Source organism: Phycodurus eques, chromosome 13, assembly GCF_024500275.1.
Source record: "Phycodurus eques isolate BA_2022a chromosome 13, UOR_Pequ_1.1, whole genome shotgun sequence".
Taxonomy (NCBI): Eukaryota; Metazoa; Chordata; class Actinopteri; order Syngnathiformes; family Syngnathidae; genus Phycodurus; species Phycodurus eques.
In genome coordinates this window covers 11,212,942-11,237,412 of record NC_084537.1, presented here as the reverse complement: position 1 = coordinate 11,237,412, position 24,471 = coordinate 11,212,942, and the positions used below count along the sequence as shown (strand labels likewise).

The 24,471-nt window shown below is 40.1% G+C and overlaps 2 protein-coding genes across 5 annotated transcripts in view; one reads left to right on the top strand and one right to left on the bottom strand.

The window, feature by feature from the left end:
* Positions 1-374: 374 nt before the first annotated feature.
* On the bottom strand, positions 375-15,001 carry rpap2 (RNA polymerase II associated protein 2). 3 transcript variants are annotated; one of them, XM_061693120.1, is made up of 12 exons: positions 14,906-15,001; positions 14,781-14,826; positions 14,129-14,240; positions 13,888-13,986; positions 13,700-13,765; positions 13,507-13,595; positions 13,017-13,052; positions 10,901-11,885; positions 10,139-10,248; positions 9,767-9,847; positions 7,749-7,817; positions 375-559 (listed from the first exon to the last, which is right to left on the bottom strand). In XM_061693120.1, the coding sequence occupies exons 1-12, from the start codon at positions 14,949-14,951 to the stop codon at positions 415-417; spliced, it is 1,884 nt and encodes a 627-aa protein (XP_061549104.1). In that variant the 5' UTR covers positions 14,952-15,001; the 3' UTR covers positions 375-414. The 3 variants fall into 3 exon arrangements, with proteins under 3 accessions (XP_061549104.1, XP_061549103.1, XP_061549105.1); XM_061693119.1 differs by having other exon boundaries at positions 14,129-14,243; positions 14,906-14,997; XM_061693121.1 differs by lacking the exon at positions 7,749-7,817 and having other exon boundaries at positions 9,781-9,847; positions 14,129-14,243; positions 14,906-14,997.
* The window catches only part of glmna (glomulin, FKBP associated protein a), a 16,406-nt gene continuing 6,848 nt past the window's right edge, over positions 14,914-24,471 (top strand). The window contains exons 1-10 of one of the 2 annotated variants that reach the window (XM_061693117.1): positions 14,914-15,072; positions 15,338-15,400; positions 16,671-16,796; positions 17,984-18,097; positions 18,170-18,278; positions 19,452-19,746; positions 19,812-19,914; positions 20,384-20,565; positions 22,110-22,163; positions 22,819-22,849. In XM_061693117.1, coding sequence (XP_061549101.1) covers positions 14,950-15,072; positions 15,338-15,400; positions 16,671-16,796; positions 17,984-18,097; positions 18,170-18,278; positions 19,452-19,746; positions 19,812-19,914; positions 20,384-20,565; positions 22,110-22,163; positions 22,819-22,849 — 1,200 coding nt within the window. In that variant the 5' untranslated portion in view covers positions 14,914-14,949. The remainder of the gene's footprint in view (positions 15,073-15,337; positions 15,401-16,670; positions 16,797-17,983; positions 18,098-18,169; positions 18,279-19,451; positions 19,747-19,811; positions 19,915-20,383; positions 20,566-22,109; positions 22,164-22,818; positions 22,850-24,471) is intronic. The other variant, XM_061693118.1, reaches the window with a different exon arrangement.

Below are 24,471 nucleotides of genomic sequence, written 5' to 3'. Positions count from 1 at the left end.
GCTGCTCAATATATATCTAGTAACATGACAAAAACATGGAAACATTAAACAGTACACATCATACTCACCAGAGAAGCCCATTATTAAATGCATTAATTTTTGCTTGTCGAACTTGGCCAAAAACAACTTTTGCTCTGACCAACCAGAGGATGGAAAAATGCTGATGTCATCGAGGGCTCTGTTTATATGATGGACCAGCACTGCTGATTCTAAAGGCCCTGGGCAGATTAGATTGACATGGCAAAGGCTAAAGTCTGATAGGACAAAAAAAAATGTTATGGACATACACATACTGGAACACATGGAGGGGAAAGAAAAAAAAAAAAAAACAAGAACTCAAATTAACAAACAGAAAATACTTTTATTTGGTTCAATTACAGCCATGTCCATTCCCTGAAGTGTATTGTGTGTATGTCAGTGTGGTGGGGTTTTAAATGGCTGGAGAAGGTTCAACAGGTCTTGCTGCTGTAGGCCCAGCTCTTCCATGAGGGTGTTTACGTATGAAACTGATGAAGGCGTCTTCAAGGCTTCGCCAACCACTGGAGACACACTGGACAACCTGCAAGAAAAGTGACGCTGACACCATTTTCAGGATGTGAAAGGCAGTTATGAGGCAGAATTTAATAAAAACTCACTGCTTGGTCAACACTCAAGCCAGATCATAGAATCATAAAAAAAATTAATTAAAAGAATGTAAAATGTAAACTAGACATAAATACAGTGGTATATTGACAGCATTGCTTTTTAAATAGAATTTCAATCAGAAAAATATGACTCAAAATGTAACAAAATTGTTTGTACCATTGTGTGTGTTTACCCTATTTTGTCTCAGCTCTTGTGAATCTTACAAGAAAAAACTCTCAGTACAATGCAGTACTGTTACAATGACAATCGAAACCAAGCATTATTTTTTCCCCCTTTTGTATTGAATCTCAATGTACCCAACATGGATAGTTAGAAGGATGACAATGATTCCATGTGGTGCATCTCTAATAAGACACTTGCACCTTATCTCCTGCCTCTGTCCTCCATCTCTACCTGTGTGGAGTTTGGTTTATCTGCAGTTCTCCTCAGGTTCCACTGTTGCAAAGGGGGACATCCATTATTCAGGTGGCTTGAACAATAGAGGCCAGATGAGCTTCGCAGCTGCTGGGTAGCAGATAGATAATCACACCATGCCAAATTATTCATGGCGGAGAAATAGAAGCCTAGATTTGAATGGGAACTGATGAAATCATGAGGTACCACTGGCATTGGTTTATATGTACGGGTGTTATGTAAAAATGAAAGAAAAGTCACCAATCAATCCAATTTGAGATTCACCCATTGGATAATGACCAATTATTACAGTGATACATTCCAGGCACACCAGAAGCCTTGCAGGACAATTGGGGGCCATTGTAGGGCATAAAACAAAAAGTGTTTTATCAGAGAATGCGTGATTTTTACCAGCAGCCAAGAGAATGAGATGAGGGTTCTTAAATGTTCATTATTTTATACATTGGGAGTGAGCCACGCAGCCAATAGAAAAACAAGTAATTGACGTCCCCCTAAAAAAGGTTGATAACTGCCTGAAGATGCCACAAGATAGCAGCAAAGCACTACTTTTGTTTAAATGAAGCTCCTTAACTCACTTTAACACAGTACCGTGGCACAAAGATGCCACAAGATGGCCCAAAGGAATACTTTTATTGCTTTGGCCTGAGCACAAAAACAACAAATAGTTTTACAGTTTTTCAGCAAATAATGAGGATATGTTTAAAAACAAAAGCCACAAATATAAATATATTCACTGTACACATTAACATAACTGCATTGTAATCAATATTTGTTATTTTACAATTAAAAAAAAAACTAAAATAGTTTTTTTTTATATAAAAAAAAAAACAAAAAATAAAAACTTGTAAAACCACCATAAAAATGATCTCTATAAAACACAGATTTCCACATTATAGTGGGGATTTCTAAGACAGACAAATAGTTATGTTCTGAAAAAAAAAACTTAAATATAACAGGGCCGTGGTAGGTGAATCACAATATAAAGCAGTGGGGGAACACTCCAATTTTCAGTCTTACGATTAATAAATGAGGCGACAGCATCACAACAGTTTTTGGAGATATAAGCCACTGATCGGCCAAATTTTCTGTCTTGAGTTTTGAGTAAAAATCTCAGTTATGAGCACTCGACGGCGGTAACAAACTTCACAACTCGCAGCAGTTCGGCAGGCAGTGTACAATTCTTCCAAAAAAGAGGCCAAGTACTTGCTTCAAGCTGTTTCATGCCACAAAGAGAACGTGTACTAAACGAATCACCACATAATCTGACTGATGAAAGTCCGCTAGCGTAATACTAACACACAATGCACAGTGCCATGGACAAGCTAAGAAAACTAGCATCAGTGTTGCGGTCTTATAACCCTTGAAGAGACGGATATTTGAACACAAACTTTGCAGGAACACATGGAGACAGACAATATAAAAATACTCAGAGGCTAAAGAATATATGCCTTTATGAAAAACGACTAATATGACTGCAGCTTACTGAGCAGTTGTGACCATCTTGTCTGTGTATAAACGTATGCATGTTTTATACTCCCCCCTAGTGACATACACCAGAAGAAAAGAAATGCATGAAATTGTGACATCAACTTTTTAATTCTTTACCTTCTCTTTAATTGTTTATGCTTTGTTTTTATAAAGAAAAATACTCTGCAGTGCTATTTTTCTTATTCATTAACAAAACATGCATTGCATTTGCATCCATTTCAATAAGCAAAAATTAAATGAGATACATTACGAGTTATGAGTGAGGTCATGGAACAAATTAAACTCTTAAGTCCAGGCACCACTGTCTTTCGCCATTGGATAGTTCACAGAGCAACATTATTTTGTTTGCAAAATGTTTGTCAAATATTAAAATAACGATGTTGTTTTGTAGGTCAGCTAGGATGTTGACGTAACTTACTTGGGTCTCATAAATCAGAGCCAGTTGAAATCAGGTGAACCTTTTCCCAAGTGCCAGTTTAACGTGCATGTGTGTGTGCGCGCGTGTGTGTTTAACTTAAGAGGTGAACAGGGCTGCTTGTGTGCTTTCCGTCCTCCATCACGGATCTGGAACGGGACAATCTGGGTGAGATAAGGCCAGATAAAGCTTGTGTGTGTACTCAGATGGGAGGAGCTGTCCGTGAACTGCCGTCGCCACGAGCGCATGCACCCTCGCATGCCATATGGCGCGGACGCGACAATATCCCATGCACCGCAATGCCATGGCACAATGCAGGAGATACATGACTTGCCTGCTTTTGTATGAAAAGCTGAATCATACGAATTATTTAAATGCATACGATGGATAAATATCCAGAGACCACTTACAGGGGAGACATTTTTCAAAGGGCCGCCTCTTAAGCCAAAATGTAACGAAACTTCACTAGCATGTGGACCCCTGAATGCCAAAGCAATTAAAAAGTTGCCTATCTTTGAGAGACCAAAGACCAAAGAGCTGTCAAAGGACACCAGAAACTAAATTGTAGACCTGCACCAGGCTGGGAAGACTGAATCTGCAATATGTGAGCAGCTTGGTGTGAAAAAAATCAACTGTGGGAGCAATTATTAGAAAATGGAAGACATATAAGACCAATGATAATCTCCCTTGATCTGGGGCTCCACGCAAGATCTCACCCCGTGGTGTCAAAATGATCACAAGAACGGTGAGCAAAAATCCAAGAACCACCTGGGGGGACCTAGTGAATGACCTGCAGAGAGCTGGGACCAAAGTAACAAAGGCTACCATCAGTAGAACACTACACCGCCAGGGACTCAAATCCTGCAGTGCCAGACGTGCCCCTCTGCTTAAGCCAGTACATGTCCAGGCCCATCTGAAGTTTGCTAGTGAGCATTTGGATGATCCAAAAGAGGATTGGGAGAATGTCATATGGTCAGATGAAACCAAAATAGAACTTTTTGGTAAAAACTCAACTTGTCGTGTTTGGAGGAGAAAGAATGCCGAGTTGCATCCAAAGAACACCAAGCATGCGGGTAGAAACATCATGCTTTGGGGCTGTTTTTCTGCAAAGGAACCAGGACGACTGATCCGTGTAAAGGAAAGAATGGATGAGACCATTAATCGTGAGATTTTGAGTGAAAACCTCCTTCTATCAGCAAGGGCATTGAAGATGAAACGTGTCATGCCTTTCAGAATGACAATGATCCCAAACACACCGCCCGGGCAACAAAGGAGTGGCTTTGTAAGAAGCATTTCAAGGTCCTGGAGAGGCCTAGCCAGTCTCCAGATTTCAACCCCATAGAAAATCTTTGAAGTGGGTTGAAAGTCTGTGTTGCCTAGTGTTAAATATATTGTAGAAGTTATCATTTATTTGCTTTGCTTGCATTAGTATTATGGACGATTTTGAGAAAGGAAGATGTCTCGCCTTCAAGAAGATGACTCAGCAGGAATCATCCGATAGAAGGGCGCCTTGACCAAGGACGTGGCCGGGGACGTGGCCGGTGTTGGTCTCATGTCTTCACCTTGAAACCCTCCCCTTAGTATGTTGTGTCTTGTAGCTTAGTATGTTATGTCTTGTAACTCAGAAACCTCCCTATTTCAAATAAATACAGGAGCGACGGGAGAGATTGTTTAGAGCGTGATGAGAGGCTGTAATCTGAACAATCTCCCATACGTCCTCCTCATGAGCAAAAGACACCAGCGTCTTCATTCCTTTTGTGTCTATTTTTATAGGTGTTGGGTGAGATAGATCCAACATTAAATTGGTCCTTCGATCCGGATGTCAACACACCTGAGGATTCCAGTTGTGGAGCTGACTTCTAGTTAAGAGACCGTGGCCACGGCAAGTAAGACCCTTTACGAGACTGGTCTTCGTTCTCCTCAACTGGGATCTGAAGGTTGACGACAATCCACAGTATTGAAGACGACTTTGGTGAGTTAAAATAATTTAAAAAAAAAAATTAAAAAAACGTTATTAAAGAGTGAGTGAATTGCGCGACAAAGAAGTCTGCAGCAGAATAAACCTTGTGTAATACTAGTCACTGACAAGTAAAAGAGGGATGGCGGAGTCCGAGAAATTCCGCGAGGACGGCGGAGTCCTGTACGTACTTAAATTCCGTGTTTCCGCGTGTTTGTAAAAACGTTACTAGTATCGTGTGAATGTGTAAAAGTATGAATGTATAAGACAGGATTGTAAGTGACAACTGGGTTTGGAAGCAGATGCAAGAATCCTCCGCCCTGTGTGGGTAGAAGTTAGAGGATTACCAAAACCCAGACATTCATTGTCACCCTGTCATTTTGAATAAAGTCAGTATTGAGGTCACTCTAGGTGCAAATAAACTGACTTCCAAATTCACAAAATGGGAAACAAATAACAGTAAAACGGATCCAAAAGAATGCTTAACGTGTAAAGACTGGAAATATGTTCAACTCCAAAACCCTTCCAAAATAAAACATTTAAACACGTGGATAACCAAATACGGTTTCGGTTCAACTTCGAGACGAAATAAAATGTCGACAAAAAATAATATATCAAAAATGGAAAAAGAGGGATATGACAACTTATTCTTCTGGCTAAACATGGAGTCTAAAAGAGAAAAATGAAGTAAGAAAAAGAAGGACTTAGAAAGTGAACAGAAAAGGCAGGCAGGTAGGGATAAAGACATGTTGTTTCAAAGACAGGAAGATGACGAGACAGGACCAGCAGTAAGAGTAAGCGGGAAAAAGATGGTTGAAAAAAAGTGTGAAAAGAATGAGGAAACAAAGGCATCAGCACCCTTGTACACGTTTTTGCCACCTCATGAACTTCCTCCAACTCATGAGTCAGAACCTCAACGAGTTTTACGATCAGGAGGGTCAAAAATTAATTGGTCTAAAACTATGGGAGGAACATTGTCTCCCATTCCGAAAATAACAAATATAACCACAGACGAGGGAGAAATGGATTTATATCCAATGATTGAGGTGGCAAATCCAAACGTCCAAGAGGACCACAAAGAAACTATTTTCGTCTATAGGACCTGGACTAATGAGGATGTGAAAAAGGCCGTAGCCGGCATCACACCTTACAAAGTACACATTGTCCAGTTTGTTGAGGAAATGGAAAATCTTACACAGTCCTATCATTTAAATGGAACAGAAACTCAACAAATTTGGATGACTGCAATGGGGCCTGATTGGCACCTTTGCCGAGGAGATTGGGACCCAAAACACCATGGTGTTGTAATGCCACATAATGACAGAGAATTACAACATCGAGTTAGGGCTTTAATAGAAAGAACCACAGCCAGGTTCCGCAAAAGGGCAAATTACACGGAAATTAGTAGGGTGAAACAAAAAGACGAAGAACCTTTTGAACTATATGGGGTTAGAATGACCGCTTGTTTTAAAGCAAACAGTGGCTTGAATGAGGATGCCAATCCTCAGGGCCCTTATCAACAACAGTTAAAAAAAATTTACTGTGAAAGTCCAACCATTTATTCACAAGTAATGACAACACGCATGTCTAAATTCACTCCCCGAGGAGGGAGCCAAATTTTACTATATGTAGATGATGTTCTCCTGGCATCTCCAGGTGGAGAGACATGCAAAGATTCATCGGCCTTACTGCATCATCCAGCAGAAGAGGGACATAAAGTTAACAAAAATAAATTGCAATTGTGTAAAAGGCAAGCTAGAAGATAGATCCAACACCTAGAGACAGCCCCAAAACATCACTGCTCGAGAGGAGATCTGCATGGAGGAATGGGCCCAAATACCAGCAACAGTATGTGAAAACCTTGTGAAGACTTACAGAAAACATTTGACCTGTCATTGCCAACAAAGGGTATATAACAAAGTATTGAGATTAACCTTTGTTATTGAGCAAATACATATTTTCCACCATAATTTGCTAATGAATTCTTTAAAAAAATCAGCCAATGTGATTTTCTGGATTTGTTTTTTCTCATTTTGTCTCTCATAGGTGAGGTATACCTATGATGAAAATTACAGGCCTGTCTCATATTTTTAAGTGGGAGAACTTGCACAATTGGTGGCTGACTAAATACTTTTTTTTACCCCACTGTATATTTTGGTGACGTTATGATAATAAAGTTGTATTTTTTCAAGAAAAGAAGTAACCTTTACAAGGACAAATGTATTTTGTTTGGATAAAAAGTCAATCTTAGGAGAATGAACAATTGTCAAGATAAAGTTGTAATATTATAAAAATAAAGTAAAAAAAACAACGGCACAAAGTCTCATTTTAAAGTCAATTTTAAAAACTAGAACTTTATTCCTGTAATAATACAGCTTTTATTCTGGAAAAGATGCTGTTAGATATATTTTAGTAGTTATCATTTATTTGCTTAGCTTGCATTAGTATTTTGCATTAGTAGCTTGCATTAGTATTATGCCTTTATTCTCTAAAAAATAGGACTATACTCTTGAAAAATATGACTTCTGTTCTTGAGATAAATAGGACTTTATTACTGTAAAATTAAGGCTTTTGCGCAAAAAAAAAAAAGGATGTCAAATTTATGTGATGATATGTCAGAATCATATCTGAGCTTTTTATTGGCCCAAAGCTAAAGTAGGGGTTTAGTTGGTTTAGTTTGTATTATTGGTGCACCTGTCCCGATATGTAGGTATGGACTTTCCTAATTAAGTACATACTAATTAATTGTAAATTATTTTCCGGACCACCAAGCTACAGCTAAGGGACCACAGTTTGAGACCCAATGATTGAAGTAGAAGCCACACTTACAGATGGAGAAGCACTACAGCAATGAGCGTCCATTCAGGAGGTTTGTGGATGATGTTGGTGTTGGTAAACCTATGGTATTATGAAACAAAACCCCAAAAAATAGGCAAGGTCAGTCCCAATATGACACATCACTGTCTTAGCAGGTGAAAAGCCTGAATGTCATTGTTGTATGAATGTAAAACGTACACATTCAGAATGAGTGGCATAAACATGGCTTTGCTGTACTACGTGCCATGATGTATGTCTTTTTGGCAGCAGCGCATATCCTTTAGTTTCTGTTCAGGCGTGTCAGCGGGGCCTCTCGGCAGAAAACAATAGAATTCCTGGAAGCCGGAGTTCTCTTAAATCACCGACACAGTGATTTAAAAGCAAACCCGTTGAAAACGTCTTAAACAACCAACGGGGTAAAAAAACAAACAAACAAAAAAAAAAAACTAGATTTGTTTGTGATTTTCATTCCTTAATTTCCTTAATTTCCCACAAACATCATTAATAATATCAACTCATTTTCTATAGCACTTATCCTAACTGGCCTATCCTAGCTGACTTTGGGCAAGAGGTGTGGTACATCCTGGACTGGTCGCCAGCTAATCACAGGGCACATATAAACAAACAACCATTCACATTCACACCTATGGAAAATTTTGTGTCTTCAATGAACCAAACATTCATGTTTTTGGAATGTGGGTGGAAGCCATAGTGCCCAGAGAAAACCCACGCAAGCAGGGGGGGCTAACGAACTCCACAAAGGAAGGCTGGAACCGATATTCAAATTCCGAACCCACAGAACCCAGAGACAGACGTGCTAACCACTCATCCATCTTGCTGCCCTCTATCACTACAATAGAAGAATTTTTTCTTTTCTTACTTCTAAAATTTTTTTAAATTAGGGTTTGCCACGGTTCTTCCCTTCTTCTTTCTTTGGATTAGCCATAATTTCCTTGTTTTTGAGCAATAGGGTCACTTTGAGTCAGCCGGATGATTTGCTTTGTTGGCAAATTTGAACGCAACATATATTTCTTCTTTTACATTTGCTTAATGACACAATTTGATCTGCTACGTTAAGAATTTTTTAAGAAAAAAAAAATATGCATGGTAGGTTAATTGAAGACTCTAAATTGCCTGTAGGTGTGAATGTCAGTGTGAATGGTTGTTTGTTTATATGGGCCATGCGATTGGCTGGCGACCAGTTCAGGGTGTACCCCGCCTCTTACCCAGAGTCAGCTGGGATATGCTCCAGGACGCTCGCAATCCTAGTCAGGATAAGCGGTTCAGAAAATGGATGTATGGACAGCAGAATGTTTTGACTTCGACTGATGACTGAACAACAACCGTCATTAATGTCTTTATGGTTATGTTTTGTTTAATGATAATGCCTTTCTGAAATGCTTGACAGTTTAATTTGAATCCTATTAAAATAAAACTAAATGTGTTTCGCCTGGCCCTTCATGTTTTCTTGAAAGAATTGCACCCATCTTACAAATTCTGCCCGGGTAATCAAACATATGTTTGGTAAGACATACATATTTTCTCATTTACTAAATAAAAGTAGGGCTGTGAATTTCAAAATAAGAGCAAGTAAATAAAAATAAAGTATTACGTGTTCAAATAAAGTGCTTAACTTCAGAATAATTATTTGAAAAAACTAACAAAATACAGATAATACTTCATGTTTTGATCATATGGGTGGAAGCAAAATCATGCATTGTAAAAATGTATTATACATGGAGGTACAAGGGTTTTCCAGAATTTTGAGGTCAACCTCGGGGGTGCGTATTATACATGGCATTATACACAATAAATTACGTTGTTTTTTAAAATCTCAATTACCCAAGAGCATATTTGTATTGCTTGCATTTTGCAGATCATTCCGTAATAAGAGTATTGAGTAGGCATCAGTTGCTGCTGTGAAACATGAACATGTCCCAGTGGAAGTGTGTCGCGGGTGTGTGTGTGTGTGTGTGTGTGTGTGTGTGTGTGTGTGTGTGTGTGTGTGTGTGTGTGTGTGTTGCAGTCACCTGAATGTCCTGACCAGGTTGTTGAGGTCACTGGTGATGTCACTCAGAGTGAGACTCAGCGGGCCCACAATGTTTCTGAGACTGGACAAGAAGGACAGAAATGACTACAAACCAGTAAATCTATAACTAACCAAAACAATTTTCAGTCTCTTGATAATTAGGCTTCCAGTAGTTACAGTGTATACAGATCACAGCATTTATTCATATTTCTGCTGGTTATTCCTTGGCACAGATTATCATAACCTGAGATATGCTCAGAGAGCAAAAGAAAATGGGTGTTCACATATGAAAAAATTGTGATATAGGACACACAAAAGACAAATATTTGCATTGGAATGTGTGAATAAAATCAGGAAGATTGTGGACACACACCAGCTGGCCAGCTTCTCCACCGTGATTCGCTTCTGGATGACATGCTGAGCTTTGGAGTCAACCAGCGGCAGACATGTGGAGTCACTTGTGCTTTGGTCCTGGATGGTTACCTGGTGGGACAAACACATGACACATTTTTGATCATAGTGTTTTGAAATGTTTTGCTGATGCAAGTATGGGAACTCGGCAGGCTGATTAAAGCGCATCACGATAAATTGACGTGTCAATATGTAACCGATGAATTCACTTTTCAGGAACACTGTTTTAGGCACGTAAAGGAGAGCACTCTAACACTGCTAAGCTATGCTAACTGAACAGTTTAGCTCACAAATAGCTGGTCCAACAATGTGCATCATGTCATATTTAATTGAGAAAAACAAAGTATTAGACAAAGTGGAAACTGGTTTTGGAACCTTTAAAAAATATGTGATCGTGTTAGTACAGATATTGAGTGTGAAGTGGCTTATGTGCAAATATATGCTGTCACTGAGTAAGATTATATGACTAGACTTTTGACTTGCTGAACCCAAGTAATTACTTGACTTCCTTGACTTTTAGTTTGAACTTGACTTGCTTGATTTTTGCCACAGTAAGCTGGGAGTTGCTTGAAACTGGAAGGTTAAGACTCAAGATAAAACCAAAAATGCCTGAAATACTATCAGTGGCCCTACTTCTCCCTAAGCCACAAGTGCTACCAATGTAATTACCTAGCGCTCCCTTGTGGCCACCAACTTTCACACTCATGTTTCCCCCTTTACTCACCTCATTTCCATTCATCTTCTCTGCGTCCTCAGGCACAATCCAGATGCCTTTGTAAAACTCTCTGACCTTGAGTACCATATGCTGGGTTTCCCTTTTGAGTGTCTCATAGTCCGGAGCTGCCACTACGGCTCTCCTCTGCTCCCCTCCTCCGGTCCCCTCAGTCACATCATCCTCAAGGTCATCTTCATCTAATTCCTCCTCCTCCTGCTCTTCTTCTTTCATGTACGTAGAGGGCGAGCCAAGCGTACGGTCAGCACCGTGCAGGAATTTAATGCTCTCGTCTGTGAGCCAATCGTTCAGTGTCACTCTTAAGGATTCGAGGAGAGCCTCTCCAATCAGGTTGTGTTTTGTTGCTGGGCCGTGGTTCTTGAGAAGACTACATAACCCCGTGGCCCCTCGCTTGCTCATCCCTACATGGATGATATTGAGGCTGGGCAGGCTGTCTGCATTCAACTCGACCAGATCTCGGCCATTTTGTGAAATGCTTTCACTTTGGTGAGTTGATTCAGTAAGACTAGAAGTGGTTGGGGGAGTTGTGAAGGCTTTGTGAGGGGGTGTTGCAGCATGGAGGCTGCATGACTTCAGTTGATCCGTCACCTCGTTCACTTTGGCTTCCTCACGCACTTCTTCATGGTTCGTTTCACTTGCAAAAGACTCATCTCGTGTCATTTTGCCTTCCTTTTCTACTTTCTGCTTTTGTTGACGCCGTCTGCTTTCTACCTTTCTCCTTTCTGCCTCCAGACGTCCAACTCGTTCACCTTCATTTTTACATTTTGGCCGGTCACCCCAGTGCACCCTGGGTCTCTGTTCCCGGGAAACCACCCTGGGAATGAAGTCCTGCTCCCGTTCGTCGTCGCTGCTGTCGCTGTGGCTGGCTGTGAAGGAACGCTCCCCCGGGTCCTCATGTTGAGTAATCAAGGGTTGTTCAATGTCATCCTCTTGGAGGCATATCGCTGTCAGACACACCTCCTCACCAGAACTTCCGCTGGACACAAGAGTTTATATTTTTCCATGGTTATTTACAGTATTTCACTAAAGTGAGTACAACCCTCACATTTTTGTAAATACAGTGGTGTTTAATGTACCGTAACATGCTTGTAACTTGAAAACTTGTATCGCAAATCATCTTTCCCTATTGAAAGGACTGGAAATCCTGGCTTTCTATAACATTGTACTTAAAAAAAAAAAACATACAGTAATGACTGAATTAAACAATTGAATGGCGATTGTGCTGCTACTTGCTGTCTGCCTTGGCCTCCTTGGGGTCAGTATAAAACAAAAAAGACGGATATACTGATCATTGAGATGTCTCACTTCCTCTCTCAGCTCATCAGTACGGCACTAATACTAGTCGTTCTATGCAGACAATCAAGAATATGACTCGAGTACTGTTATGTTGTCGGTCTACATGTGTTGCCACACTGTTTTTGTTCAATCCTTTGCTTAGAGGGTTAAAGCACTGGAATATAGATATTTTGCGTTAGCAATGAGCGAGCGGATTGAAAGGCTAAGCTATGTGGTTGTTTTAAATACATAAGGTATAATTATTTTTGGTTAACTTTGAACTTCAACTTCAGCTATAAACAGCTTGAAGCCTTGTTTTTGATGAATTGTTCATGATTTGCCAAACTGCTGTTTTTTTTGTTAAATGAGTTTAATTGAGTTCACTGCCACCATGTAGTGCCACATGATTGCTTGTACTTCGAACAACTCATAAGTCGGGTCCCTCGTATCTTAAGGCACCACTGTATTTCTTTTCATGGGAAAACACTGAAGAAAGGACACTCAGTGTACAGTATAACTTTGTAGATTTACTACTTTGACACACCTGTTCCCCATTCACACCTGAGACCTTGTGACACTAATGATTCACATGACACCAGGTAGGGAAAATAGCTGATTTGTCCCAATTTGGACATTTTCACTTAGGGGTGTATTTTCCTTTGCTGTCAGCGGTTTAGATGTTAACGGCTGTGTGTTGAGTAATTTTGAGTGGACTTTGTCCCATGAAAAGAAAGTATATTATCAAAAATGTAAGGGGGAACTCACCTTAATGAGATACTGTAAAGGAAAAAATATACTGTAATGGAATATTATCAGTGAGGCAAATACATACATGTCGCCTTTCTTCCTCAGCTTGATTTCTGGAGGTCTGCAAGAAAACTCAATGATTTTTACTTTATTATTGTGCACATTCATACATAGGGGGGGAATATGGCCACAATATAGATATAACATGCACACAACATACTAATTTGTGACCACAAAATATTACATTGTGGCCACGAAATTGGGTAACAAGTGAACAAAATACTAATTGGTAGGTTTAATATCATTCTAAATCTCATAACTTTAACATAATAAAATGGACAGATCCTTTTCTAGAAACTATAATACATAGAGAAGTATTTAAACAAATATTCTATAATATTAATAGAAAGAGAAACTAGGAGTGCTAATCTGTTGTGTCCACCTTTGTGATTAAATATTGACATTCAATCGATAAACCCATGTCTTTACTCTTTTGATATTATGGTTATTTTTAGTGTGCGTTTCAAAATGCCAAGTCACACTTGTGTTTCAAATTGGGAGTTTTGCTCACGTACCTCTCATCCTTCCGAAGCCAGAGTGGGGTCTTTGATATCTGCAGCTCAAATTCTTTGGATGCTTTATAGCAAAAGTTACTGCAAAAAGACTACACACAGAGAAAGCCAAATAATAATTAAAAAAAAACAGTTTGTTAGGGTGCAACACATATTTCCTGAACTATTCTATTTAGTCAAATGCAGCAGCACTCACCTTGCGTTCCGTTATGTCATACACCTTATTGGTCTTAGTCGAGATTTTGTACTGTTGCTTTGGGATCTGTAAGGTAAAAAAATATATATATAATTTTAAAAAAAATAAAACGTAGTATCAGAAAGGAGGATCTATACAGTACATCTGTGGTGCACATTAATAAAGGTATGATGAATGAATGCAGATACCTTTCCCAATTTATTTGCACACAAAGGATAACCACACAATTTGGTGATGAATCTTTCCTCCACAACATCTTTGTAATTAGCAGCGGTGATTAACTTGGCCTGTATGGTGAAAAAAAATAACGTGAAGAAATATGAATGAGTTAGAAATCCTCCAGTAAAGTCTAAACACCTTGGGACTGTTGAATAGTGACTCTTGACTTTAAATTGGAGGTAAGGGCCAAGAAAAGTGGCCTAAACTCACACAGTCGAGCAGGAAGTCATCAGACACGCTGTCCTCTATGAGACGCTGTACCACCTGTAGGGCTCTTTTCTCCAGTTCCAGTCTCTCTCTCAGCGTTTCCCGGATCACATCTCTCCTGACAAATACGCACATGAGTATTAGAGTACATGGGGAGAACACAGCAGAGGGATGTGTTAGCACAGTGATTCTCAACCACTGAATTATCCAATTTCCCGTAATCTGTCAAAGAATTATCTTGTATTCTATATATATGCCAGCGACGTATATACGTATACGTATGACAAGCACGCATTGTGGCGAATTCATTTTCTTTTGCTAGCCAAAAAACTACGAGCTTGCGTTTGAAAAGTCTCGGATCTGAAAAAAAAAACATACATGTAAGGTGCTTTTTTTTTTTTTTTTTTTTTTAGCTGTTCCCATTAGCTATTTCAGCTTTTTTTTAATTTGTATTTTAGCAACAACAACAACAACAACAACAAAAACACTGGAATTTGCTTGCTTATTGGGCAAAATGATCAAAACAGGTATTGTATACAATTGACAGTAAAATAACCACATACATTTTTTTTGTTTTATGATGTAAACTACGTGCCCTGGCTGGGAAAAAAGGGAAACACTAGTTAGTAATACAATAAAAAGCCTTTATAAACACCTCCTTGCTTCTTCTTCCGCACTCAGCTGCTTGGCGTGTTCTCCACCTGCCACGACAAACAAACAATACAGTGAAGTACAGTGAAAGAAAAGCAAATAATTATCCAAAATAAACTCTCAAATGACCTTTTTTAGCCGCTTTCGGGAGAATTCTCCTTTCCTCGGTCTCCATGTTGTTTCTGCTTGGTACGATTTCAACTTTGATCCGTGACGACACGAATCGACGGCGAGACAGAGGAGCCGAACTTCAACCAGGGATTCTTCACAAACTAGCGTGGGCTTTATTTGTACCGGTAAAGTCAAGATTGTTTCATTTTACTCGTCCCATACTAACTACACAATTACTAATATATGTCCGTGATTGAAAGTGGTTTTAGCAAGCTTTGAAGTTTTCAAAGAGGTATTCTCGACGTTTCGAGCGGCTAAAATCATAGCTACTAGCATTTACTCGTCTATTTACAGTGACTGGTGTACTCTAGTGTTAATTTCTTTCATTTCAATAATTTTGATGAGCTCAAGCACATTATCACTAAAGTGTTCAGTCGTTGTTTGTTTTAGGATTGTCCTGTGAAGACAAACGGAATGGCTCTGGATCAATTCAGTGATGTGGTGCAGAGATGTGTGAGTCCAAACTGGGGGAATATTTTACAAAACCCCCACATTTTCATTATATGCCAATAAGAATGTGTGTTCCATAATTCAGCCCAGTGTTAACCAACCTTATTTGAGACAAGCAGCTCACAGTTGACATTAGAAAAAGCTCATGGCACACCATCAAACAGAAATGTCACAAAAGAGGAAAAACTCTTTTGTCTCGGGCCGCCTTGTAGTTATGATTTCCCTCAGAGGGCCGTTAGAACAGTGAAACCATATAAATGTTTAATCATCACAAAAACATATTATTACCACTACACAACAAATTGAGGGATAACTAGTTTTGTAGTCAGAAGACAATAGTTTGATCAAATATTGTTTGTTACTGTAGAAGAAGGGTTTGGTAACAGAAAAATGCAATATCTCAACATTATTGTTTATTATTATGACAATTTAGAATTTGGGTACAGATTTTTGCAAAAATCACGGACGTTGACGAGCATGATGTGCTTTTGCGGGCCACATAAAATGATATGATGGGCCGCATCTGGCCCCCGGGCCATGAGTTTGACACCTATGCTCTTGACGTTAATTGTCATCTCGTGAGAGAGCATATTTGTACTGCTTGTTACTATACGTTGTTGGCATAGATAGAATAATAGAATAAGCTATATTATTTATAGTAATGATAATATTCAGACAAATTAAGTGAAAGTGGATCCTTTCCCTCGTTTACGGCACTAAAAAAATACAAAACTTTGTGTGAATTTTGAAAGACAATTTTTTTTATTGTGCATCTAAAAACAATGACCATTTCATTTGTTGAATTTCCCATTTTACGACACTAATTAACACAAGATTATTTTAAAATTCATGCTTCAACATCACTATTTATTGGTTTTGACTTCTTTGAGCAAGATGCATTTTCATTCCACTGATCAGTTTCTAAATAGACAGCACGGTGACTATTGATTAGCGCACGTGCCTCGCAGACAAGGTTCGGAGTTTGAAACAAAATTCTAAATATTGAATCAAAGGTGAAATCGAGGACAGAGAAGCAATTGTATGGCATTAGGGAAGATGATAGCAATTACTAAACATCCAATAGCTTCCAGACACTTTTTGTGTGTCCTACCTGACAGTATAGTGGCTGGAGGTGTTAAATAACTTCAGGAGCAAGGCATCGATCAGGAGTCATGTGTGCCTTTATTAGTACAAATGCATGTCTTTGTGGTTCATTTTAGTGGACGTGAGATGTTTTCCACCCTGTTTTTGTCTCTCTCTCTCTCTCATCTAGCAAGCCCTCCCAGCTGACAGCTACACCCCTGAAGATCACAAACTCTTTATGACTGCTGGTCGGTCATGCATCGAGGAGGGAAATAGTGCTCAAGTACTCAGTATTGTGTTGGATGATACAAATCAGGTATATAACATATGTTCCAGACTCACACAGAAGAGGTGAAAATCTGCAACATAGCAAGACCATAAAAAAACAACATTTTAATAGTTTTACCCCTCCCACACACTTTTAACAAACGTAACTTTTTAAAGTATCCCTTACTCTCTCACTGTCAAGAAGTGGGAGAGTAGCATATAACATCACTTTGAGGAAACGAAAAGAATAACAGACTCTCGCGTGTCTAAATAAGAGACAAAGCGTCCTTGCTTCAAGCTGTTTATTTGTTATTCCTCGTTGAAGTTTACTGTAAAATTGACATAAACGAATGAGAATGAAACGTATATTTAAATACCAAAATGTTCAACCAAGCCATATAATTTAATTGAATGGCAGTCCGCTTGCGTAATGCTAACATATAATGTGCAACGCTATAGGCGGGGTAACAAAAATGAGCATAAATGTTACAGCAGTTATAAAACTTCAAACAATTGCTACTTAAAGACACATGGAGCAGCAACACATACAAACAGAGCAGAACAATACTCACAGGCATATATTTTCTCAGCTCTGTGGGACCAATTATCCATCCATCCATTTTCTTCCGCTTATCCGAGGTCATGTCGCGGGGGCAGTAGCTTTAGCTGGGACGCCCAGACTTCCCTCTCCCCAACCACTTCATCCAGCTCTTCCGGTGCGATACTGAGGCGCTCAGAGGCCAGCTGGGACATAGTCTCTCTCCTCTCGGTGGGACGTGCCCGGAACATCTCACCTCACCAGGGTGGCGCCTAGAAGGCATCATAATCAGATGCCCGAGCCACCTCATCTGGCTCCTCTCAATGCGCAGGAGCAGCGGCTCTACTCTGAGCCCCTCCCGGATGACCGAGTTTCTCACCCTATCTCTAAGGGAGAGCCCGGGGAGGAAATTAGAGACCTGCTCTGCTTTTTCTTCTTGCACTTCTATTATGCTGCATGTTTTCCAGTAGACATCAGTGTGGCCTGTTACGGCTCAAATTGGTACGATACTGAAGCTGCACAACTATAAATTTGGACTTGCCTGTATACTATAAAAATCTATAAAAACGATCGCTTAAGAATCCACGATATAGTGGGGGCACACACGACAAACCAAGATATAGCAGGGGTTTACTGTACTGGCCAGCGACCAATTATTAATCTTAATGTTGCACATGTAAATGTCTGTTCCTGTGTAGGACATGGTGAGATGTATGGGGTGGAACCTGCTGGCTCCTCTGGTTCAGGTTCTATTGCAGAAGGAAGACAAGAACCTTCCTCACTGTCTGGCCATTTTCAATCATCTAATAGAGGTTATTGGATATTTTATCATGCCTATTTGTTTTTGCAAGGTGTTGTTGATTTTAGTGGTTGTTATTTTCTAGACATGCAGGCCTAAAGAGTTGCTGATTGGCCTATTGGAGCAGTTAGAGCAGGAGGAACCAGTTATCATAGCAGAGACCCTCCATCTGCTATTGAAGCCTTTGCAGAAAGGTTAGGAATGTCATTCAGCTGTGCGTACTTAACTTTAGAAAATCTCATGGCACCCCCCCACCCAGAAAAAGGTCACAAAAAGTACTGTACACAGTGATCTTCCGCACAATCGGAGTTCACTTAAGTTTTTATTGGAGGAACCTCTCCCGTGTTATTTGCAGAAAAACTAAGCTATTCCCATTTTTTTTTTGCTATTTCTGAAATACCCTAAGATGCCACAAGATGGTGCCAAAGGTCCTGTCTAAATTAGAACGTAGTAATGCTGTTCCAAGGAAGTGCGTTAAAGTGATACAGTTCGCCTGAGAGACAAGCGTTGCATGTCGGGGAGGAACTAAGTTTAGCCTGGGTTGTTAGTGGCGAGTCTTCATTGAATGTACACACTAACTTAGGGTGCATTTTTTTCTGAGTAAGCCATTTGATTTTAAGGGTAATGTACAATGAGTTTAGGACTGTCACTATCTAATCTTTTTACAATCGATTATTCCATTGAATAATCACCGCCCCAAATAAAAAAATAATAATAATTCTTTAGAATTACTCACAGATTTTATTCTCATTTATGAGGAATGGACAATCATTTAACTGCATACGTTGGTACTGACTGTATGGTTATATGAGGATGTGAGTACAGGAGAAGCTTGTTCATAATTGCTTTTGTTTCCTTAAAAAGTATTTCTTACACACTTTCAAAAGGTTAATCATGCCACTTTATACTCCCACTTGATCTCTGCTTAGCCATCAGACAGCCATCTTTGTTCACAGGGGGCGAGCTTTGCTTCATTTTTGTTCTTTTTTCCTTTTGTTTTTTTCTTTTTTTGGTGGGAACCTACCGCCAAAACGCTTTATCCCCACTTTTTCAAGTTTTTTTCCCCCAATGCAATTATAATTGCCGTCAATTATAGCGTCCGGCCCGGTTCCTAGACCCACTGTATTCTGTTGTATGAATGGCAACAGCTGGATACACAGGTTAATTGTACCTTCTACCATCAAGTGGAAGAGCATTTATTTCTTCTGCCTATTGCTATAGTTTGCTGGTATAAATAGATGACCAACGATGCACTAAATAATTATTTTTGCACCAATTAAGTGACATTGGATAAATTCCCATGGCACAGTATTGCTCTGTGGTTGTAAACCGGTCTGTTTGACTACGGTGTGTCTTGATGCCGCTAGTGTTGCTGCGTCTGGGCAGCCGTAAGGCGTCGTCTTTGGGCATGGCCTTGTCCTCCGCCCTGGAGCAGTTGGCCAAACTGCCCATCCCTCAGACCAAGGAGCAAGAGGAAAATGACATCTTCCTGCTTAGTCGTTGCTGCGCTGACTTGACTGACTTTGTCAAGCCCTTCATCCAAGAGGCTAAACAAGAGCTCCGCATCAGCGACTGCAAGCTGAGCGCAAGCTCTGAAGAGTCAACCAAACTTGACTGGGTGTTGCTGGGTCAAGAGGAACTGAGGACAGAACTTCTGAAATTGTAAGTGACAAATTATTAATTGTGTTAAGCCCTTATCCTGATTCCATGATGTTTCTCCCTTGCAGCTGTATGAGTTCATTGAATCATCCTCTTCTGGAGGTGCAACTCAATGGTCCAGACACTCTGGCTTCTCCTTGTCCTCTGAGGGATTTTGCCACAGAGATTTTGGTTTGACAACCTCCAACATCATTTGAATAGCCATCCACCCATTTTCTATAGCGCTTGTCCTCATTAAGGTCACGGATCATCTGGAATATATCCCAGATGACTTTGGGCGAGAGGCGGGGTACATCTTAGACTGCTCTCCAGCCAATCGCAGGACATGTATGGACAAACAACCATTCACACTCACACCAAAAGACAATTAAAGTCTTCAGTGGCGCTAACATACATGTTTTTGGAATATGGAGGAAGTTGGTGTACCTGCAGAAAACACACACAAGCTACTCACTTCAATATACTATTCTTTATATTCTAGAAAAATGCATTCAAGTGTAAATATTGTCTCCATTATTTGCAGCACAAAAGGCAGCTGGGATAGGCTCTAGCCTGACAGGGATCTCCATGAGGATAAGTGCTATAAAAAAATGGATGGATGAACTTTCCAGCTGAGTGTGCTTGCGTGTGTGTCTTGCAGAACAATCTCAACGCTATCGGGGAGTCCACGCCGGGCCTCGTGTATCAGGCTCTGTCCAAGAGGAAAGAGGCGACAGGCTTTTTAGAGGAGGAAGTGCGCTATCCCAAAGAGTCCTTAGCCAGCCTGGCTCACCTGGTGTTCGTTCATCACCTGGCCGCTGACACCTTCCCCTGTGTCTTTAAGTAAGAGAACTGTAAGATAGCCAGGGTTTTTACTCTCAATACAGGAAGCCGTGAACGTCTCGTTTAATGGGTTAGAAGAGTTCCTTGGAGCTACGATTGTTGCAACATCTTGGTTGATTTGACGGCTTTAACCAACTATTAAGATTTGTTTTATTTAAAGTCCCTGTTTAAGTCAAAATAGCTTCTTAATTTGACACACAATTTGAGTGTTGTTATTGTGCAACATTTCAATGATTATAAAAAATTGGCAAGTACGGTATATAAAATGAGGCTTCAAAATTGTGAAAAGTCAAGCCATTTATAGGCTGAAATATGTGCCACCTGGAATTGAATTTGAATTTACAAACTGAATTTGAAAAACATAATTCCATCCATTTTCTGAGTCGCTTCTCCTCACTAGGGTCGCGGCCGTGGTGGAGCCTATCCCAGCTATCATCGGGCAGGAGGCGGAATACACTCTGAACTGGTTGCCAGCCAATCGCAGGGCACATATAAACAAACAACCATTTGCACTCACATTCACACCTAGGGGCAATTTAGAGTTGTCAATTAACCTACCATGCATGTTTTTGGGATGTGGGAGGAAACCGGATTGCCCGGAGAAAACCCACGCAGGCACAGGGAGAACATGCAAACTCCACACAGGCGGGGCCTGGGATAGAACCCCGGTCTTCAGAACTGTGAGGCAGACGCTCTAACCAGTCATTCAAAAACATAATTTATAAATAAATAGATTAAAAAAAAAAAAAAAGCTCCCCGCCTTGCTCTTCCATCTGCGCAGTCATGACTGACGAAATGCTCTAAAGCGACCATGCCAGCGCGAAGCCCCAGATGACACACTGGCTGTCAAGTCGGACATTTTGTAAAAAATAAAATAAAATAAATAAATCCTCCCTCATTGCACTTCAGTCTTTCTTCGCGTGACGTGCGCACACTCACAGCCGACAATGAAGCCCTCTAAAGTGGCCATGGCAGTGAACTATCCGAAAGGAAGATGCATTTTTGGGGTGGAGGCAGCTACATGTCGCAACTGTGCTAGATAATTGCTGATGCAAATGATGGCGCTCAAGTTCTTATAAATTGGGGGGGAGGGGCGACTTATACTGCAGTAAAATTTAAATGATGAAAAAAAGTTTAAGGCAATATCTCCACAGTTGAGTAACATATAATTCTCGGTCTTTTCATGAAATACCTTCAAATGTATAATGTTGCTGAAATGCATATTGGTAAGTCACAGTCTTCTGGGACATTGTTTTTGTGACGATTGTTTGTTTTTCATTCTTTGACAAAAGGGCTCCACAGTTTTGTCTTGACAAAGAAAAAAAACTGAAAAAAATGAAACTGTTATGTTCTGGACTGCTTTGCCGACTCATGGTGTCATGAACCTGTGAGGAAAAAGAGAAGGCAGTTTTCCTGCAATGTATTTATCATGAGTATGTTTAAAGCTGCTCGATTGTGGTGCTATTAAGATTAGTATATGTGTACAGTATATAAATGATGTGTGATAAGGTGTGCACATGCTTACACGGTGCTCTGTCTTGCAGTCCGGTGTTCTGTCTTCGGTGTAATATGGATCACGTCAACCTCCTGCTGTCCAGGTAAATGCAATCCACTCCCTCTGAAATACTGTTGGGCCATCTTGGAGTCTGATTTCTGTTCAAAACACATCTTTCCACATCTCGTGTTACAAAAGTATTTTTATTAGTACTTAGGACATGGAAACTCCACACAGGCGAGACCAGATTTGAACCCGGCTCCTCAGAACTGTGAGGTAGATGTGCTAACCAGTCGTCCACTGTGCCACCCATCAGCAACATATTGGGGGAAAAAAAAGAACTATGAAGTAATTCGTTTTTTGGACCGGTGAATTGAACTCTGAACTAGTTTGCATAGAAAAGGAACGTTCCCAATACTGATCCTGTATTATTTTACATTGCAATATATATCACAGGTTTACAAAAAATGGCTATGTAATTTTTTCCCATTGTCGTGCCTATATGTATGTCAAATTCCTTGACATGGTGAATTTGTTATAATGATCAAAATTATAAACACTAAACTCATGAAAATATTTCACTCTTTGTGAAGTGACGCAATATAATAAATGAAAATAACTTCGCCCTGATATTCTCATTTATTGAGATCACCTGTACCACGGGCTGCATATTCCCCACTCCTGATCGACAGCACTAATAGAAATTATCATGTGGCTCTTGTCCTCATTATCTCTTAACATCCTTTTGTTATTTTCAGAAGTGAAGAATTCAGGATTCAGAAAGGACTGGTAAATATTTTTTGTGAAACACACAGTGGTGTTTACATGTATAATATATATACAACGGCAATTCCAATGAAGTTGGGACATTGTGTTAAACAAATAAAAATAGAATACAATGATTTGCAAATCATGTTCGACCTATATTTAATTGAATACACTACAAAGACAAGAGATTTAATGTTCAAACTGATAAACTTTATTGTTTTTAGCAAATAATCATTATCTTGCAATTTTATGGCTGCAACACGTTCCAAAAAAGCTGGGACAGGTGGCAAAAAAGAATGCTCATCAAACACCTTTGTAGTGTTCCTCCTTGCAGATCCTCTCCAGTTCTGTCAGGTTGGATGGTGAACATTGGTGGACAGCCATTTTCAGGTGTCTCCAGAGATACTCTTGGGTTTACAATTGGGTTTAAGTCAGGGCTCTGGTTGGGCTATTCAAGAACAGTCACGGAGTTGTTCTGAAGCCACTCCTTTGTTATTTTAGCTGCGTGCTTAGGGTCTTTTGTCTTGTTGGAAGGTGAACCTTCGGCTGAGTTGAGGTTCTGAGCACTCTGGAGAAGGTTTTCGTCCAGAGTGCTTTCGTCCTGTACTTCACCGCATCATCTTTCCTTCGATTACAACTAGTCGTCCTGTCCCTGCAGCTGAAAAACACCCCCACAGCATGATGCTGCCACCACCATGCTTCACTGTTGGGACTGTATTGGACAGGTGATGAGCAGTGTCTGGTTTTCTCCACACATACCGCTTAGAATTAAGGCTAAAAAGTTCTATCTTTGTCTCATCTGACCAGAGAATCTTATTTCTCACCATAATGGAATCCTTCAGGTATTTTTTTTTTTTTTTTTTTTTAGCAAACTCCATGTGGGCTTTCATGTGTCTTGCACTGAACAGAGGTTTCCGTCGGGCCCCTCTGGCATAAAGCACCAACTGGTGGAGGGCTACAGTGATGGTTGACTTTCTAGAACTTTCTCCCATCTCCCAACTGCATCTCTGGAGCTCAGCCACAGTGATCCTTGGGTTCTTCTTTAGCTCTCTCACCAAGGCTCTTCTCCCCCGATTGCTCAGTTTGGCCGGACCGCCAACTCTAGAAAGGGTTCTGGTTGTCCCAAACATCTTCCATTTCAGGATTATGGAGGCCACTGTGCTCTTAGGAAATTTTTTTTGTAACCATGGCCAGATCTGTGCCTTGCCACAATTCTGTCTCTGAGCTCTTCAGGCAGTTCCCTTGACCTCATGATTCTCATTTGCTCTGACATGCACTGTGAGCTGTAAGATCTTATAGAGACCGGGGTGTGGCTTTCCTCATCAAGTTCAATCATTATAATCAAACACAGCTGGACTCCAATGAAGGTGTAGAACCATCTCAATGATGATCAGAAGAAATGGACAGCACCCGAGTTAAATATGAGTGTCACAGCACAGGGTCTGAATACTTATGGCTGTGTGATAATTTCAGTTTTTCTTTTTTAATAAATCTGCGAAGATTTCACCAATTCCTTTTTTTGCCCCCACCAATATGGGGTGCTGTATGTACATTAATGAGGAAAAATATGAACTTAAATGATTTTAGCAAATGGCTGCAATATAACACAGTGAAAATTTTAAGGGGGTCTGAATACTTTCTGT